The sequence below is a fragment of the Vespa velutina genome, chromosome 10, assembly GCF_912470025.1.
Source record: "Vespa velutina chromosome 10, iVesVel2.1, whole genome shotgun sequence".
In the NCBI taxonomy this organism is placed as follows: domain Eukaryota; kingdom Metazoa; phylum Arthropoda; class Insecta; order Hymenoptera; family Vespidae; genus Vespa; species Vespa velutina.
In genome coordinates, this window is record NC_062197.1 from 8,153,758 (window position 1) to 8,172,368 (window position 18,611).

The 18,611-nt window shown below is 33.9% G+C and overlaps 2 protein-coding genes across 2 annotated transcripts; one reads left to right on the forward strand and one right to left on the reverse strand.

Moving 5' to 3' along the window:
- The first annotated feature begins 173 nt into the window (after positions 1 to 173).
- LOC124952452 (cubilin-like) lies at positions 174 to 17,899 on the forward strand. Its single transcript, XM_047502341.1, has 53 exons — positions 174 to 353; positions 421 to 550; positions 623 to 796; positions 876 to 929; positions 1,031 to 1,171; positions 1,246 to 1,349; positions 1,408 to 1,555; positions 1,624 to 1,866; positions 2,081 to 2,393; positions 2,561 to 2,883; positions 3,000 to 3,356; positions 3,423 to 3,576; positions 3,703 to 3,893; positions 3,974 to 4,481; positions 4,561 to 4,786; positions 4,873 to 5,190; positions 5,288 to 5,448; positions 5,537 to 5,869; positions 5,956 to 6,449; positions 6,533 to 6,925; positions 6,996 to 7,263; positions 7,346 to 7,609; positions 7,676 to 8,187; positions 8,254 to 8,455; positions 8,542 to 8,913; positions 8,998 to 9,194; positions 9,251 to 9,402; positions 9,479 to 9,667; positions 9,906 to 10,087; positions 10,192 to 10,410; positions 10,494 to 10,643; positions 10,713 to 10,788; positions 10,872 to 10,977; positions 11,068 to 11,227; positions 11,306 to 11,509; positions 11,573 to 11,646; positions 11,787 to 12,034; positions 12,104 to 12,304; positions 12,369 to 12,504; positions 12,618 to 12,951; positions 13,037 to 13,219; positions 13,302 to 13,458; positions 13,533 to 13,710; positions 13,790 to 14,026; positions 14,113 to 14,275; positions 14,348 to 14,562; positions 14,691 to 14,771; positions 14,846 to 14,910; positions 15,066 to 15,309; positions 15,380 to 15,542; positions 15,663 to 15,907; positions 16,005 to 16,116; positions 16,744 to 17,899. Exons 1-53 carry the CDS (start codon positions 283 to 285, stop codon positions 16,770 to 16,772), a joined length of 11,154 nt encoding a protein of 3,717 aa, XP_047358297.1. The 5' UTR covers positions 174 to 282; the 3' UTR covers positions 16,773 to 17,899.
- LOC124952456 (micronuclear linker histone polyprotein-like) lies at positions 16,814 to 18,454 on the reverse strand. Its single transcript, XM_047502356.1, has 3 exons — positions 18,255 to 18,454; positions 18,016 to 18,165; positions 16,814 to 17,914 (listed from the first exon to the last, which is right to left on the reverse strand). The coding sequence occupies exons 1-3, from the start codon at positions 18,257 to 18,259 to the stop codon at positions 17,023 to 17,025; spliced, it is 1,047 nt and encodes a 348-aa protein (XP_047358312.1). The 5' UTR covers positions 18,260 to 18,454; the 3' UTR covers positions 16,814 to 17,022.
- Positions 18,455 to 18,611: the final 157 nt, after the last annotated feature.

Genomic DNA, 18,611 nt, shown 5'->3' on the forward strand with positions numbered 1-18,611 from the left:
AAGATAATTCTAATCTTTCATTAAATTTCTATTTCGATATCTCTTTTGGTTTATGTACGAATTAATGCTTTCTAATAAGCGTAATTCGATATTGGGAGTAATACGATAAATATCTTCGAAAAAACGCCCACTCGATTGGAATGAAAAAGATAGTAGTAGTCGGTTTGAATACCGTGCTTCTCTTGCACAGTCTATCAAAAACGATATTAAACGAAGGATCCTCGAAAAGCGGAGAAACGAGATGTTCTTGTGAATATTTGTCACTTTCGTTTATTCAACGAAATGGCTTCAACGAATATTTGGTTCACCTTATTGCTTTATTTTGGATTGGCCTTTGCGTGGATGGACGAAAGGTAAATTTTTCTTTAAAATTTTTAATTAGAAGAATCGTGTTTTATTGTATGATTTTGTTTTTCTTAGGCCAGTTCTCGAGGCACAAGATGGTAATTTAATTATATCCAGCGCAAAGGATAGAAATATCACTCTTAAAGTATTAGGGAACGGTTATATCAATGTTAATGAAATTAATTTACTTCACGTCGCCTTGGCTGTAAGCTTACACATTTTCTTGTAAAGCACGGGCAGATGTGAGATTTCAGATTAAAGATTCCCTTTTCTTCAGGCTCAAAATGCAACACGTCTGATGGAAAGATTGAAAGCTGGGTATCTCGTTCAAGTGGATAATAATCTCGCAAGGCTAATCAATCTCGTTGAAGGTCCTACAGGTTTACAAAGGAGGATTGCTATGTTGGAAGGAACGGGAGGAAATAACTCGCGTTTGCCGATTAGACGATTGGTAACACGATAGATCTTCATAGCGAAGTTAATTATAAAACGATTTTCTCGACAAATTATTTTATATAAATTGTTTACAGCCTTATTCGACTGACAATTTAACGAGAAATAGTATACGTCGTACTAATGAAAGAGTAAGTATCAAATTTCACTGATAAACGAGAAAATATTTTCATCCAATAGTGATAATTAAAAAGCAAAAAAAATTTTTTTTACAATTTGTTAAAAATCAAAGATACGAAGATTGGAAGAGACAGTGAGAGAGATCGAAAATAAGCTGAAAGAAAACGCTTGTCAAAGTAATCCTTGCGGAAATGGCGGCACTTGTCAAGATCTTTACGAAGGATATCAATGTCTATGCCCTTCTAGTTGGGAGGTAAAATGAATAATAAATAGGTCTTATGATCTTTTAATATAATTTTTATATCGTAATTATAAAATTTTGTTCAGGGACCTAATTGCATGACGGACGTAAACGAATGTGCTAGATATCTTGGCACGGATCTCGGATGTCAAAACGGAGCAACCTGTTTCAATTTACCTGGATCTTATAGGTATGTAACATCGATTTACTTTCCTACCGCTCAATTTTAAAAATACGTCGGTGTTTAGATGCGATTGCCAAACTGGCTGGTTCGGACTACATTGCACAAAAAAGGACTCCATCTGCAACAGAGAAAACTCTCAAGAACTTTGTGGACACGGTATATGTATCCCTAAACCTGGAGTCGTCACTGGTTACATCTGTCTCTGCGATCAAGTATGTTGAAAAGTTATAAAAAAATTCTACTTATATCTATATTTTTATAAAACTCAATTTGTCTTGAGGGATGGGAAACCGATGGCAGGAATCCAGCTTGTACAAGAGACGTAGACGAATGTGCGGCGAAACATCCACCGTGTTCCGTAAACCCTCCAGTCACCTGTTTCAATGCACCCGGTACATTTTTCTGCGGTGCCTGTCCTCGAGGTTATACCGGAAATGGTTATTACTGCACTGACATCGACGAATGTTTGGAGGATAATGGTGGATGTAGTACCTCGCCTCGAGTACAATGTATTAACACAATGGTAAAGATCGATTTATATAATCAAAATATTTCTCGAATTATTATTTAAATCGTATTAACATGACTTAACAGATTCCTCTTTAGTTTCACAATATTCTACAAGTTAATTCGGGAAAGCTAACGAAGCGAAATCTTTTTGTAAGAGAAATCCTTCGAAATCCCTTTTAAACTGAGAGCTTAAGAAAAAGAATGTAAAGTCGATTATCGTTACGCAGGGATCAAGGGTCTGCGGTCCGTGTCCTCTAGGATATCATGGCGATGGAGTCTCCTGCATCTATGTTGGTCCTTGTAGGATTAATAACGGTGGTTGTCACCCGTTAGCAACCTGCATCGAAAATCCTGCACTTACCAGCTCTTACGTACAGTGTCGCTGTCCAGCAGGATACCAAGGTGATGGAGTTGGTCCGAACGGTTGTCAGCCTGCAACTGAAATATCGAATAATTCATGCGTTAATCATCCTTGCGTTCATGGCACGTGCGTTTCTACTTATCATGGATTTCTCTGTAGATGCGATTCTGGATACACAGGTACCTATATATTTGTCCTTCATATGGAATTAAACTGTTTATCTTAACGCTTTGAACTTTACAATCATTTATTTGTTAAAGTTCGATGTCACAAGTATCGTACAAATCGTTTAAATAAATAATAAACGATCGGACGACATCACGAATAATTCATTATTATAACACAGGGACAACATGCAATACTCAAATCGATCCCTGCTCGCCTAATCCTTGCAAGAACAATGGAGTCTGCGTTGTCACCAGTGGTGCAGTGACCTGCAATTGTTCTAGCTCTTATACAGGAAGCAGATGCGAGACGCAACGACAAACTTGCGGTGGTGTATCTCGAAATCCTATCGGCCACTTAGAGTTTCCTATTGGTGGGACCACTTACCAACATGGACTCAGTTGTGCTTGGGTTTTGGTGACCAATTATTCTCAAATCCTGAACGTTACCTTTACAAATTTTAACTTGGAGGATTCTACCGACTGTAAATTTGATTTCCTTCAGGTAATAAATATTATGATAGTTCCTCGCCAAATAGACAGGAAATAATATAGATAATTTATAAAGTTATTAACAGAGCTAATAACTTTATATTAATAAATATTATATATTTCTTCTAGATACACGATGGTAGAAATGCTGGTAGTCATATGATAGGCAGATTTTGTGGCAACACTTTACCCAATAAAAATGGAAACATTGTTTCATCTCACAACGCATTGTATTTTTGGTTTCACTCGGATAATACTGTAGCACACGAAGGATTCGCTTTGCATTGGAATACGATCGACCCGATCTGTGGTGGAACTTTGGAAGAGGATTATGGTACAATAACATCACCTGGTTATCCGGGAAGATATCCTCCTAATAGAGATTGCTATTGGCATATATCTGTAAAAGAGGGAAAAAGAGTACAATTACATTTCGGACAACTAATGCTCGAAGAACATATTACATGCGAATACGATTATGTCGAAGTTTGTATCTATTGATTTTTAGATGAGATCATCGATAAATAGCATGCTAATTTTCTTATTTTACAGATTACAACATACAATAATGAACCTCTAGGTCGTTATTGTAATCATAGTCGGCCTGGACCTGTCATTGCACCTGGAAACGAAGTTACACTTTACTTTCACTCAGATGGCTCAGGTCAAGATGCTGGTTTCCAAATTCATTATTCAACAGTAGAAGGTAACTGTTTCCAAAAGATACATATAACATATATTTTTAACATATGTATATGTGTATATATATATATATATATATACCCCAGTCCAGAAAAAATGTCTACATTTGGAAAATAAATCTTATATTCAGGTATACCTGGTTGCGGTGGTATTTTTACTTCGAATGTTGGCTCTATCCATTCTCCTGGTTCTTTGTCATCCTATCAAGCAAATATAAATTGCGAATGGAAAATACAATTACGACCTGGTGAGAAAATACAGATCACTTGGCAGAAATTCAGTCTTGAAGAATCTACCAGTTGTAATTTTGATGCGGTCGAGGTAATCATATGAATTTACTTATTTATATCAAAATAAAGAAAGTCAGGATTACAAATAAGAGGATTTAAAATTTTTTTTAGATTTATGATGGTGATAGTACAAATTCTCCATTGATTGGTAGATATTGCGGCGATATCATACCGCCGACTCTTAAATCGAGTTCCAACAACATGGTAATAATATTCACGAGTGATTGGTCCTTCGAAACGGAAGGTTTTGCCTTATTTTACGAAGTCATATGCGGCAAAGAATTTACCGATGAAACTGGTGTCATTACCTCTCCCATGTATCCAAATTCTTATCACCCTATGAAAACTTGCATCTACGAAATTATCCTTCCACCAGGTAAAGCCATCATTCTCACTATCCTCGATTTGGATTTGGAAGGAATGGGCAGTGATTGTTATTTCGACTCTCTCGAAATTTTCGACGGTGATAACGAGAATGCCACTAATCTTGCCACTCTCTGTAGCTTCACATCATCCGAATCATTTTATTCGACGTACAATTACATGTACCTCAAATTTACGAGCGATAGTAGCATTCAAGGTCGAGGTTTTAAACTTAATTACACCTCTGTAGATCGGAGTAAGTAAAATCATTATATATTGACATTTTTATTACTTCGATCGAAAATAATTTCAAAATCGTCACTTTTTTTCTGAAGGATGCGGAGGGTTGTATAGAAATCCTAACGGAATTATTCAATCACCTGGTCAAGACAGTAACTATGAAAATAACGAAGAGTGCACCTGGATAATCCAGGCACCTCCAGGATATGTGGTCCAACTTAACTGGTTGTGGTTCAATCTCGAATATCAAATACGTTGTAAAAACGATTACGTTAGCGTTTATGAAAATATTTCGAAATCGGAAGATAGTCACTTAGGAACGTAAGTTAATCTCTCAATATCATTTAATTATTATTAGATTATTCGATATAATGATTCATTATCAAAGTTATTTTTATTCGTTTTAGTTATTGTGGCAATAATAAACCACCTATACTCACTTCTCGAGAACGAACGATGGTGATATTCTTTGAGACCGATTCGAGCATCACACTAAACGGATTTATGGCTACGTACATCTTTGTCGATGTTTCCAAAGTTTGCGGTGGTTACTACGTACAGCAAAGTGGCGTTATCCGATCTCCTAACTATCCAGGAAACTATCCACGTTCGAGGGAATGCGTATGGGTTCTCGAAGCACCCAATAGACAAAGGGTTACCCTTATAGTCGATACCTTCAAGCTTGAAGGTCATGAAAACTGTATGTTCGATTACTTGGAGATAAGGTATAAAGCAATGAAAAAACTCTTTTTTATTTTTCACAAATTCCTTTCCTTTTCTTTTCTTTTCGTGAAATACAAATGAACTATTGACGTATTTTAGAAATGGTGGTTACGATAATTCACCTTTGATCGGACGATATTGTGGCAGTGATATACCAAAACAAATTGTCAGTCAAACGAATCAGTTATATATCAAATTCGTATCTGATAATTCACTAACAGAAGCGGGTTTCAGTATCGATTGGGATAATACAGCGGAAGGTGAGTTATAACGTAAAAAGAAATATAAATGAACTTTTCCTTTATAAATATTCCTTTGAATTTTTTAAGTAAAAATGATCTATTTTAGGATGTGGTGGAACATTAAGTTCCACTAAAGGCGATATTATATCACCGAATTATCCACAAGCATATAGCCGAAATGCCGAATGCATCTGGAGAATCGCTGTTGCCGCAGGCAATACAATAGATCTTTTTATAATTGATCTTGATTTGGAAGATCATGCAAAATGCAGATACGATTATGTAGAGATATCCGAAGGCACCTCTCGTACACGAAATGACGAACGTTATTGCCATACTCATCCATCGATTATAAATACAAAATCGAACATAGTGACCATTCGTTTCCGTAGCGACTTTACCATATCCGCTCGTGGCTTCCACATTAAATATGAAACCGGTATTTCGAATTTTCATTTTCGTTAAAGTTACTGATATTGATTAATTCCATTAAATTTTTCTGAACGAATCCTATTTTTTTCTCAGTATGTCACAACACGGTACGCGGTTTCTGGGGCGTCATAGAATCACCTAATTTCCCGAACAAATACGAACATTCGATAAACTGTAGTTGGATAATCAACGCACCAATCGGTAACAAAATTAATCTGACGTTCTCTCATTTCAATTTGGAACAAATCGGTGAACAAGATAGTTGTCATTACGATTATCTCGAGATCAAACAAGGCTCAAACAACCAATCCAATAGCGAACTCGGCAAATTTTGTGGCTCAGACAATCTTCCTCCAAAAATTCACTCAACGGAACATCAAGTTTTTATCAATTTCTTTACCGACGATTATGTCACCAACAATGGCTTTCGATTGGAATGGTTAGTCGATGGTTGTGGTGGACATTTGACTAGACCTTCGGATATGTTCACCTCTCCGGATTATCCAACACCATATCCGCGGTCAGTTAGATGTGAATGGCTAATTGAAGTCGATTATATGCATAGTATCGAAATCACCTTGCACGATGTAAGTCAAGAAGAAAGGTAACATTCATTGGAATGGAACAGAGTTTAATATTTCCATTTTAATTGCTTTTTTTTTATTATCAGGTCGACATTGAAAATCAACAGATTTGTCAATACAACTCCGTAACGATCTACGGAGGGGAAGATGAAAGTGCACCAAAATTAGTTACTTTATGTCATTCCAATAAACCGCTTATCTACACTAGTTCCGGTAACAAAATGTTCGTCACGTTTGATGGGAACCCCTTTTACTCTTCTCGCGGTTTTAAAGCGAGCTACAAAAGCATTCCTTTGAGATGTGGTGGAAGATTTACAGTGAACTCCGGCGTCATTCATACGACCAATTATCCCCTCAATTACCCGCATAATCAAAACTGCGAATGGTTGTTACAAGTTGATAAAAATCACGTGGTGAATATTACCTTCGAGGACTTTGATATCGAGGATAGCAGAAACTGTACCGAAGATTACGTAAAAGTATGATAACAAAAATGATCTCTACGTTTAAAGAAATTCATTTCTATCGAACTTCTATTATTTTCTTTAGATATTCGATGGACCAAGCAAAGACAATTACTTGATGGGTACTTACTGTCGAAATCAGCTTCCTCCCTCTTATATTTCGACAGGTAACGAAATGTTAGTTGTTATGAGAAGCGACAGTATAATATCTGCAAAAGGATTCAAGGCCAGATACAAAGCAGCATGCGGTGCTCGTATAATCGTGAAGGACCAAGGCTTGCTCACAGAATCCAGCGGTAATATGAATAATGATTTATTCAATTGTACTTGGATACTCGTAGCCGAAAATCCTGGTAAGTTAGCAAGTTTATGAAAAATAAAATAATTTCCTTCAACTTTCAAGAATCTATTCACGTTTGTTCGATTCGTTTACAGCCGATCACGTGACAGTATCTTTCACGCATATGGATATCAACCCGTTACAATTTTATAAAAACATGATTGAAGGAGACCCGTGTTCTATAGAATATCTGCAGGTAATCGAAGGCGAATATATGGATGGACCTGTTCTTGGAAAATGGTGCAGTAACAAAAGTCCTCCACCTATCACGAGTACTGGAAGTGCTCTCACTATTCATCTATATGCGAAAGTAAATGGATACAGTGATTTCTCCGCTATTTACAGTGTCTTAAATTCTGGTGAGTCATAGAACATTTCAAAATCTTTCGAGTTCGTTAAGACCAATGAAAATGATCTTTTCTTAGCTTGCGGCGGAAATTATACATCTGAACACGGAACAATCGCATCGCCGGGTTATCCTAATTCTTATCCCCTCAATTCCGAGTGCATTTGGATTTTAAATACTTCGCCTGGAAACAAAATAAGTATAATTTTTCACGAGTTCAATATTCAGCAAAGCGAAAATTGTGACTTGGATTATCTTGAGATTCGCGAGGAGAATGGAATCGGTAAACTGATAGGCGTTTTTTGTGGCCAAGAAATCGATTCAATCACATCCTCGAGCAAACTTTGGATCAAATTCAAAAGCGATAGCGAAAGTGCGGCTAAAGGATTCCTTGCCGATTATAGTTTCATATCAGGAAACGAACTTTCGGGACCAATTGGTCGAATCACTTCGCCTTTGTATCCTCTCTTATACAAAACTCCGGGTACTTATTCGTGGCGAATCACCGTTGAAGTCGGATATGTCATTCAATTGGAATTGAAAGAAATAATTTTAGAGAATTTCGATTTAAGTTGTGAAAGTTCGTTGAAGGTAATTATCGAGATCAGCTTAATGCAAATGATATTAACTATGTGATAATGAACGGGATTTTTTCAGATCTATGATGGTTACAATGACGAAGCACCGATCTTGTTGGAACAATGTTCTCGCGTGGCACCTCCACCATTCGAAACTTCGAGTAACATGGTTTACATCGTTATGAAAACTTATTCCGGTGGATTTGGCGATAAATTTGATCTTAACTGGCTTCAAATACCAAAATCTATCGTCGATGAAAAGAAAATGAAGGAAATTAAACGTAAGTCGATTATTCAAAAATTAATCAAATTCGAAAATTAATCAAATTTTACTTTATTAAAATTAACTTTGCAAAATGATTTACAGTCTCGAAATGTAGCGAAGAAATGGCCTTGACAAACGAGGGCAATAGTAGTTATATGTTCTGGTCTCCTGGTTGGCCACATGGTTACGAAGATAATCTTGAATGTTCTTGGATCTTTACTTCACCTCCGGGAACTCATCTTGTCCTAAGAATAATGTCGATAAACTTGGAAGAAAGTCCCGATTGTATAGCTGATTACGTAGCCGTTTATTCGGGAAATGCCATAACTTCAACGGAAAATAGTGTCCTCGAAAAAAAATTGTGTCTCTTCAATGAAACTTGGATCAAGATAACAACGAAAAATGTCATGACAGTCAAATTTATTTCAGACACCTATCTCAATAAGACTGGCTTTAAAGCTCAAGTTTACAGAGGTAAGAGTTTTTCGTTTTTTTTGGGAAGAATTTTCTTTCAATTAAATATTCATTTTAAGTTTATATTCTATTGTTAACGAGTAGAATGCGGTGGAGATTTAACGGGACCAAACGGAGTGATAGATTTCAATAATAAAACTATTATAAGTGGATTAAGTATTTGGCGTTTCTCATGCGAATGGGTCGTCACCGTGAGACCTGGTAAAACTATACAAGTTGAAATCCATGATCTGTCCACGTTAGAAACACAAAATAATACGTGTAGATATAATTATATTATGGTAAGGACAATTTAACTTTGAATAAAATACATTTTTTAATGTTGCTTACGTTTCAGTTGAAAAATGGAGGAGATGCTTCTTCTCCTTTACTAGGAACTGGAAAATATTGCAGTGACATAGTATCTGGACCTTTAGAAACGATCGGAAACAAGCTTTACGTTCGAGCTGTTGGTCGTGCTAAAAATCTAATGTTTAAATTAACATATAGGTAAAATATCAATTATTCTTTTTTTCTTGCGAATGAATTATCATCGCAAGATCGTTAATTATAAAAAGTTTCCCAGAGAAATGAGTATGAATTGTGGCGGTGAATTCATCTTATCGAATGAACAGAAGGATATAGAGATCAGTACTCCAAATTATCCAAACATTCCACATCCTCATAGCGAATGTGTTTGGAAGATCATGGCGGTTAACGGAGAAAAAATTTCCATTCATTTCATAGATAGATTTGATTTGTCTTCCAATATAAAGTAAGTTTCCACTTATCATAATTCAACAATTATAATGCATTTACGATAATGAATTAAAAAAATATACATATAAACATTTATATATATATATATATATATATATATATATATATATATATATATATATATATATATATATATAAATATTTATGTATATATATATACATATATTTATGTATATATATATATTTATGTATATATATATATATATATACATATATATATAAAATTATTTTAGCTGCGAAAATGAATACGTTGAAATAAGAGACGGTGGAACGGACAGTTCGCAATTATTAGGACGATTTTGCAAAGACATAGCACCTAGCACTATGACGACGAAAGGAAACATGATGTATATACATTTTTATACTGACGTACCTGATCCAAAGAATGGTTTTAAGGCTGTCATTGTATCTGGTGGTAAGTCTAGTTCTTAAAGCTTCGTATATGTATGCACATATTTATCATTTATTTGATTTATTTCATCGAGAAAACTTTAACTTAATAATCAATCAATGTGATAGATATGTGTGGTGGTATTCTGAGAAGTACGCAAGGTACTCTTAGTTCGCCGGATTATCCTCACTCATACCCTAAAAAAGAAATCTGTGGATGGTGGATAATCGGTCCACAGGATCACACCTTGAAAATTCAATTCCGTGATTTGCATCTTCCAACACGGCGTAATTGTAAAACAGCTGATTACGTTGAAATCTCCGAACAAATTCCTGGGAATAAATCAGGTACTTTAACAATCAAATATTTACAAATTTTTCTAATGAAACCATTTGTCATATTTATTATTAATTTGATTATTAATTGTTAGAAGTCGAAATTCTCGGAACATATTGCGGAACTCAACTGCCGAATGTCATTCAGACAACCTTGAACGAGGCCTTTGTCACTTTCCATAGTGACGATCGAGATTACATTTCTTTCAGAGGCTTTAGCTTAAACTTTACATCTAATTTGGAGGGTAAGAGATATTTTAAAACAAATTTTTCTTTTAAGAAAATTACGAACTTATTTTTTTGACCATTTATAGTTTGCGGTGGTGAAATTACCGCATTGAGCGGTATAATAAAATCACCTGGATATCCAAATGTAATAACACGTTCCAGGTATAAGATTATCAAATCTATAAAAGATACAATATATTTTCTAATAGATATATCAAATTTTATATTTACTATTTCTCTTACAGATATTGTGATTGGAGAATCAAACTACCGTTAGGCTATCAAGTACTAGTGGAAATTATAGATCTTGGTGCCGTCGATAAATCTTTTAGAAACAGCTATACATTATCGGTAATTAAAATTTTGCAAAGAATACTTTCTTAGTAAAAAATAAAAAAGAAGAAAAAAAAGAAAAAACGAGATATTGAAATTTCTTTCTAGTTCTACAATGATTTCCAATTCAAAACAAAATTTAAAACGCTAAAGGATAATACAGATCTATCGCAAATTAAAAGTAGTAGTAACACACTGATGATCAATTATTGGGCTCCAACTGGTTACAGAGGTTTTAAACTTCTATATTCGGCTGCTGCACCTGCTCGTATGTTTTTAATTTTCAGAAAAAAAAGAAAGAAAATAAAATTTTTTTTATCCTTCATTAATAATCAAAACGTTTCAGCTTGCGGTGGAATACTTACCGATATACAAGGTGAAATAAAAGGTCCACCTGCTCCTTACAATATGTCCGCGTACTTATGTGTATGGCTGATTAAACCACCAGAGAGTTTGATCAATTATGGTAATTACACGGGATTAACACTGACCTTGAGAACCACTGGCGTTATTAGTGAATGCTACAGCTATACTTCGATTAGTATCACAGGTAAGTAAAATGAAATGTCATTAATGAATCGTCAAAGTTTCATTCGTTATTTTTTCTTTTTAGATATTGGTAAAATTTGTGGTAACATAACAAAACCAAGATACCTGAGAAGTCCATTGATCGAAAACGAATTGAAAGTATTTATCTCTGCCTCTCTCTCTCTCTCTCTCTCTCTCTCTCTCTCTCTCTCTCTCTCTCTCTCTCTCTCTCTCTCTTAAAATCACGATCTATTCGATTCATTTGAAAGATCTAATGAATCTACATTGACGATTCACAGATATTAAATAGCAGTAGTTCGAATATAAAAGGAATACAATTTAATGTAACGTATCAATGGCAACCTTGCGGTGGCATTCTCCAGGGCCCATCTTATATATCTCACATTATAACTAATCCAAAGAATATTTCTTATCCTATAAATTGCGCCTGGCATGTAAAATATACGAACATCGGTGAAATGATAAATCTTTCCTTCACCAAATTTGATTTAGTTAGCAATTGCGAAATTGCTTATATTATAGTCAGGTAAACGATGCCTTTTTTTATTTGAAGAAATAAATATTTTCTTTTTTCACTTAAAATAAATACTTTCAGAAATGGCGGGCCAATGTCACCGAAAGTTGGTACTTTCTGTGGAAATGTATTACCGGCTGATATCTTAAGCAGTTCGAATCAACTATGGATCGAATATTATGCATCAGCAGCACCTAACGAATTTGAGATCAAACTTCAATTGGCCAATCATGGTTGCGGAGGTGCTTTACGAGATTTTAGCAGAGAGATTGCTTCTCCTCAGTAAATATCTTTCTTCTTATACTAATCTACATAGAAAAAAAATATGACATATTTATTTTTTTAGATTCCCGAAACAATATCCAAACAATGCGGAATGCACATGGGAAATAATGGCGAATAATGGTTATCATATAGAATTGAGCTTTGTAAATCGATTCAATTTGGAAACCAGCACTAATTGCGAAAAAGATTACATACAGGTATTTTTCAGTTCTCCAAATCTTAGATACTTATTTAACTTCAAAATTGTTTTAACTTTGATCGTTATGAACAAAGGAAAGTTTCAAATGTTGAAAAGTCAATAATATCGTAGATATTTGATTGGAAACCAAAACATAATATTATTTATGGAAATTGGACCGAATTGGGTAAAGTTTGTGGAAGAGACACACCACAACCGTTTACTTCTACGACGAATCGAATGAAAGTTATCTTTCGTTCGAATGAAGCCATACAAGCTGATGGTTTTCGCGCAATTTGGAACGAAAATTGTGGTGGTGTCTTCACTGTAACCGAAGAACGAAAAATAATCGTATCACCTGGATATCCGAACGACTATCAGCCTAACTTAAATTGCAATTACACTCTCATTGCCGATAATGACCAGGATATCATCGTCCAATTTCTTGAATTTGAGATCGAACGAAGTAAGCTAAGCAAAAATAAACAACAATATGCCAGCTAAATAAACTAATGTGTTCTAAAACTTGTTTTGTATTTCATGTCGGGTAGTTTGTCATTTCGATAATTTGACCATCATCAGTCAGGAATATTCATTTATGGCTTCAAAAAAAGAAACTAGGTGTGGCAATGACATACCACCTATACAAAGATCAGCATCTCGAATGGAGATCATTTTCAAAACGGATGCATACATTCAAAGGAATGGTTTTGTATTCACTTACTTTATAAATAGTAAGTTGAATTGATAATTATTAAAACTTTGAATCGTTATACATGATTAGTAATAAAATGAAATTTTCTATGTTAATAATAGATTGTGGTGGGGTGATAAACAAACCAACGGAAATAAAACCTTTAATGAATGAGGACAAATATTTTGATCATATAAATTGCACTTGGTTGATCCAAGCTCCGAAGGATGACAGTATAGTACTTCGATTTGAAAAATTCGTCACGGAATCTACCGGAAGGTATGGACAATTTTAATCCATTTTTTTTTCTCTTTTCTCATAAAACATGTATCCAAAAATTAATTTTGTTTAAGCTGCTATTATGATTACGTTGCTGTTTATGAGAGCGAATTAATCGATTCGGATAAATTGATTGGGAAAGTCTGCGGCAATTTAACCAAAAATTTACCCGTCTTCAAAACTGATTCAAACTATATGGTAGTGAATTTCGTTGCTGATCATTCGTTGAGTTATGAAGGTTTCATTGGGAAGGTAATAATTTATTGTAAAATCATTAAAAACTAATCGTGTTCTATTAAAATGAATAATAAAAAAATGAAAAATTTTTCAGATCTTCTTCGGTAGTAGTCCTGCAGCTGGCTGCGGTGGTATAGTGAATCTAACCAGTGTCGCATCAATGAGTTTTAGAACTCAGAAAGGTGCAACGTACAAATCGTTTGAAGATTGTCATTGGACGGTCTTGACTACAGCAGGAAAAAATATTAAATTGACGATAAATAGTATGGATATTAGAACCGATCCAAGAAACGATAATGTTACTGAGGGATGCCCCAACGATTATCTCGAAGTAAGATAATCACATTTTTGTCATCGATCTATTCAAATATAATGATTTTGTACACTTTCGGAAAGTTAATCCATTATCATTTTAAGATTCACGATGGAGCAGGACAATTTGCGGAATTATTGGGTAAATACTGTGGAAGCTTACCACCTCCAGTAATAATTGCAAGCACAAACAAACTATGGATAAGATTCTTCAGCGACGGTACTGTCGAAGGAGCCGGAGCAATCGGAACTTTAGAAGCTCTAGATTGTAAGCAGTTTCTCGTGTTTATCAAATCGATTAAACTAAATAATATTCTTACAAACTGATTCGATTTTCCAGCACCTTGCGGATTGACTTATAGAAAGGCTAATACAACGGCAGCTTATATAACGTCTCCTGGATATCCCAACTCATATGAGCCTGGTATTCGTTGCCGTTGGACTGTAGAAAATTCTAATGAATATAGTGATCTAATGTTAGTTAGATTATTGGAATTTAATATGACAAATTCAAAAAATTGCGAGGATGAATATCTAGCGATCTCAGATTCCGAAGTAATTGAATTAGAAGCTAATTAAATATTTCTTCTCTCTCTCTCTCTCTCTCTCTCCCTCTCCCCCCCTCTTTCTCTCTCTCTCTCTCTCTCTCTCGATGACATAACTTATATTTTCTTTTCCAACAGAATCGAAAATACATCGATCATGGATTTGGTGAGAATTTGATTTTCTCTGGCACACATTCATATGGAATAAATATCGAAATGGTATGGTCTATCTATACTTTATTGATACTTTGACGTTGAATCTTTTCTTTATATTTTTTTGCTTTCGTTTTCAGGGAAGTAGCTATGCCTTTTCGTCATATAAATTTTGCGGAGAAGAAAAACCCTTCGAATTTTATAGGTAAATCAATCTTATCAATAACTTCTTCCACTTTACCTTTCTACGAAATAAATGTGTCAATTAGTTGACTGATAAAAATATTTGATATTAATCCTATCATAATCAATCATTTAAAGAATTTAATATAAAAAAAAAATGACTTCTTCGCTCTATAGTTCCAGCAAGGAATTCAACATCCGCTTTAAAACATCCTCACGAGGAAAAGGTTTCAAACTGGAATACAGCCTATCTAATTGCAACCGGAATTATACGGCAGATGAAACTCAAGGTCGAATCATTCATCAAGGATTCGTAAACTGCTGGATCACGATCACTACCTTGCCAAATCGTACGATCTCTCTATACTTTAATAACTTCAGGCTATACGATCAGGAAGGATGTACGGGTAGTGCTCTACAGGTGAAAAAATATTCACTAATTTAATATAATCACAATCTAACAATAAGAATTCTTATAATCTAAAATATAGATTCGCGAAGGAGATTTTAGTGGCAATGTTTTGGCCACATTTTGCGGTTTGGAAAGTCCAAGTCCAATTTTCAGTACAAGCAATAAACTCAGTCTACATTCCTGGTCATCAGAAAATAGCAATTATGAGAGCTATGATATAACTTATGTTACCACAGACGCAGGTATTTAAAAAAAATATATATATATATATATATATATATATATATATACATATTCCTAAAAACAAACAAATGCAAATTTGACTCATACAAATGTACTTCTGATTTTTTTTTACTTTACAGGACGTGGTTGTGGTGGTACCATATTCAATTATGGCGGTACTTTCACTTCGCCATTATACCCAGATATTTATCGAAATAATACTGTGTGTGTTTGGGACGTGAGCGTACCTCGAGGATTCAAAATTTTTCTCAAATTCACAGTCTTCGATATTGGCACCAAAAAAACTTGCGAGCGTAATAACGTGAAAATTTACGATTCCATTAATGGCGGAGAACGTTTGTTAAGAAATACTTACTGTGGAGGGGTAAATGTTTTTTTGACATAACTATCTAATCGTAGAATGTAAAGTATAGATCTTTCTGAAGTCGAGCAATTCTTTTTTACTTTTTATATTTTTTTAGGACGATCCAGCGAGATTCGAAGCAGAAGGGAATAGAATTCTTGTCGAATATACTTCGACAATGAATAATATTGGAACTGGTTGGGTTGCAGTTTTTATGGCCCAATCCATTTGTAAGTATAACAGTTTTATCGAATTTCGAGACTACATGAATCATATATTATGGATTATATATTTGCAAATCAGTTAAAACAATTAACAATTTTCTACGAAAATATTTGATTCAATATTGTTAAAAATTATTAATGATTATAATTATATATGCATATATATATATATATATATATATATATATATATATATATATATTATAAATTATATATATATATATATATATATATATATATATATATTATAAATTACATATATATATATATATATATATATATATATATATATATATATATATATATATTATAAATTACATATATATATATATATATATATATATATATATTCATTGATTTTTGTAATTATTTTTATAACCTATTGCGCCTGATGATAAACAATGCTTCATACTTCATCGATAATAATGATTGCAATATTATCACTTGAATATATTGACTATCATAAGAAGCAAAAAAGATTTTTTACTCATAGATGGCATTATCAAATACAATTGTCGACGAAGTATGGAGAGTTGTCTGTTTCTAGGCGTAATGTATGAACAAATAATTACGAAAAATAAATATATAATGGAATGTTTAAAATATGAATGTCATACTTTGTGTTTGTTACAGCACATCCGATTGAGATAGGTGATTGGTGATTATGGACTTGTATTAAGACTAGAAATTGTGACATTGTAAATAATAACTCAGTTAGATATATTTTAAACTTGATAATATAATGTAAATAGATTAAAATAAATAACAATGTGCTCAAATATTCATCTTGCCCTTAAATTTCGAGTAGATTTGAATCGATTTCTCTCGAAGAAAAACAAACAATTAAATGATTAAGAAGTCTTTCTCTCTATCTTCTTTTGTCTATCACAACAAAGATCTTCTTGGGGAACTTTAAACATCGACATTAACCTCTTCATCGAAGTTCTCCTTGTTAAAACAACAATCATGTTCTTCAAAATTCTCATTTTCTTCGCATTCGACTTTATCTTCCGACACCAACGTCGATTCTTTCTCTTCTTCCTTATAATTAAACTCTTCTATTTCTCCATTAATCTTATTGTCTACATGACGAGTCTTATTTTCGGATGTCCCATCCTTATCTTTTTCTATATCATTTGCATTAATAGAATCTTCGGCGTTCGATTCCTCTACCTTTTTGTTCTTCAAATGTTGACACTGGCTCTTTTTTTTCGTCTTTTTGTCAAGCTTAAGCTTCTTATTTGATTTAATTTCTTTCGTGGAATCAATGTTATCCGCATAAATCGTGGACTTCGATTTACTATGAATTTTATTTTTTTCAACCTTAGGATCTTCAGGTTCTCCGCTGTTAATATTGACCATCTTCGATTTTTTCTTTTTTTTATCTTGATTTTTCAATTTTTTCGAATCACGTTCTGTCTCTGTCTTTATCTCCGCTTTCGTCTCCGCTTCCGTCTCCGCCTCTGTCTCCGACTCCGTCTTCTTTTCCTTCACCTTCTTCTCCTTCAACATCTTGTTCTCTTCTTCTAAATCCCTCGGACGCCTTCTATTATGCTGTTTATTCTTCGAGTTTAAATCTTTATTCTTGTATTTTTCCTTCGCGTGTCGTACCTTCTTATCATGATCAGCTTTAACTTCTCCATTTTTATTATGTCCATTCTTTGACTTTGTCGTGTGATGCGACTTTTGTGACTCCTTCAATCCATCCAAAGAATTTGGCTCGGAAAAAGAAGAAATCTTTTTCTTCTTTTTCGATTTATCGTGCCCCTTTAAGTCTCTCCCTTCCTTTACTGAAATTTCTTCTCTAAAATGATTTATTAGAAACGAAATTTTCGAGAAAGTACATTAAATACGAAATAAATAAACACAAATAGAAATATTTTCGAAAGATTGAACACAACTTACTTCGATTCAGAATTCACAATTTCTCTTTTCTTTCTGTGTTTCTCTTGAACACTATTAGAAGATTCAACTTCCTCTGACTTTACCTTCTTTCCAAATACTTCTGTAGTCAATATACTGACTATCAAAAACGTTGTTAATAAAATCCAAATCCTATGTTAAAGTATAACTTAGTTCATAAAAATAATAAATAAAGATAATAGATAAATAAAAGAAATTAGAAAAATCGATTAATTGCTCACCGCATCTTTCCAAATTCAAATATTCTTTTTCGTTTCTATATTCGATGTTAACCAACAGAAAATGATCATAACAACTGGCTACGTCGCATTCTAGGTGCCCTTTATATCTTGCTCCGCTTCTGCAGATATCTCGATAAACATACAAACGTTCATACGTTCTTCTTACTCATTTCTCTCTCTCTCTCTTTCTCTCTCTCTCTCTCTCTCTCTCTCTCTCTCTCTCTCTCTCTCCCTCTCTCTCTTTCTTCCCCTTATCACTCTGACTCTATCCAAGAAACAGATATACTAAACGAAATGAAAATATACGAGAAAATAGCGCGTTTAGATTAGAAGAGGGGAGGAAGTCCTCGAGAAAAG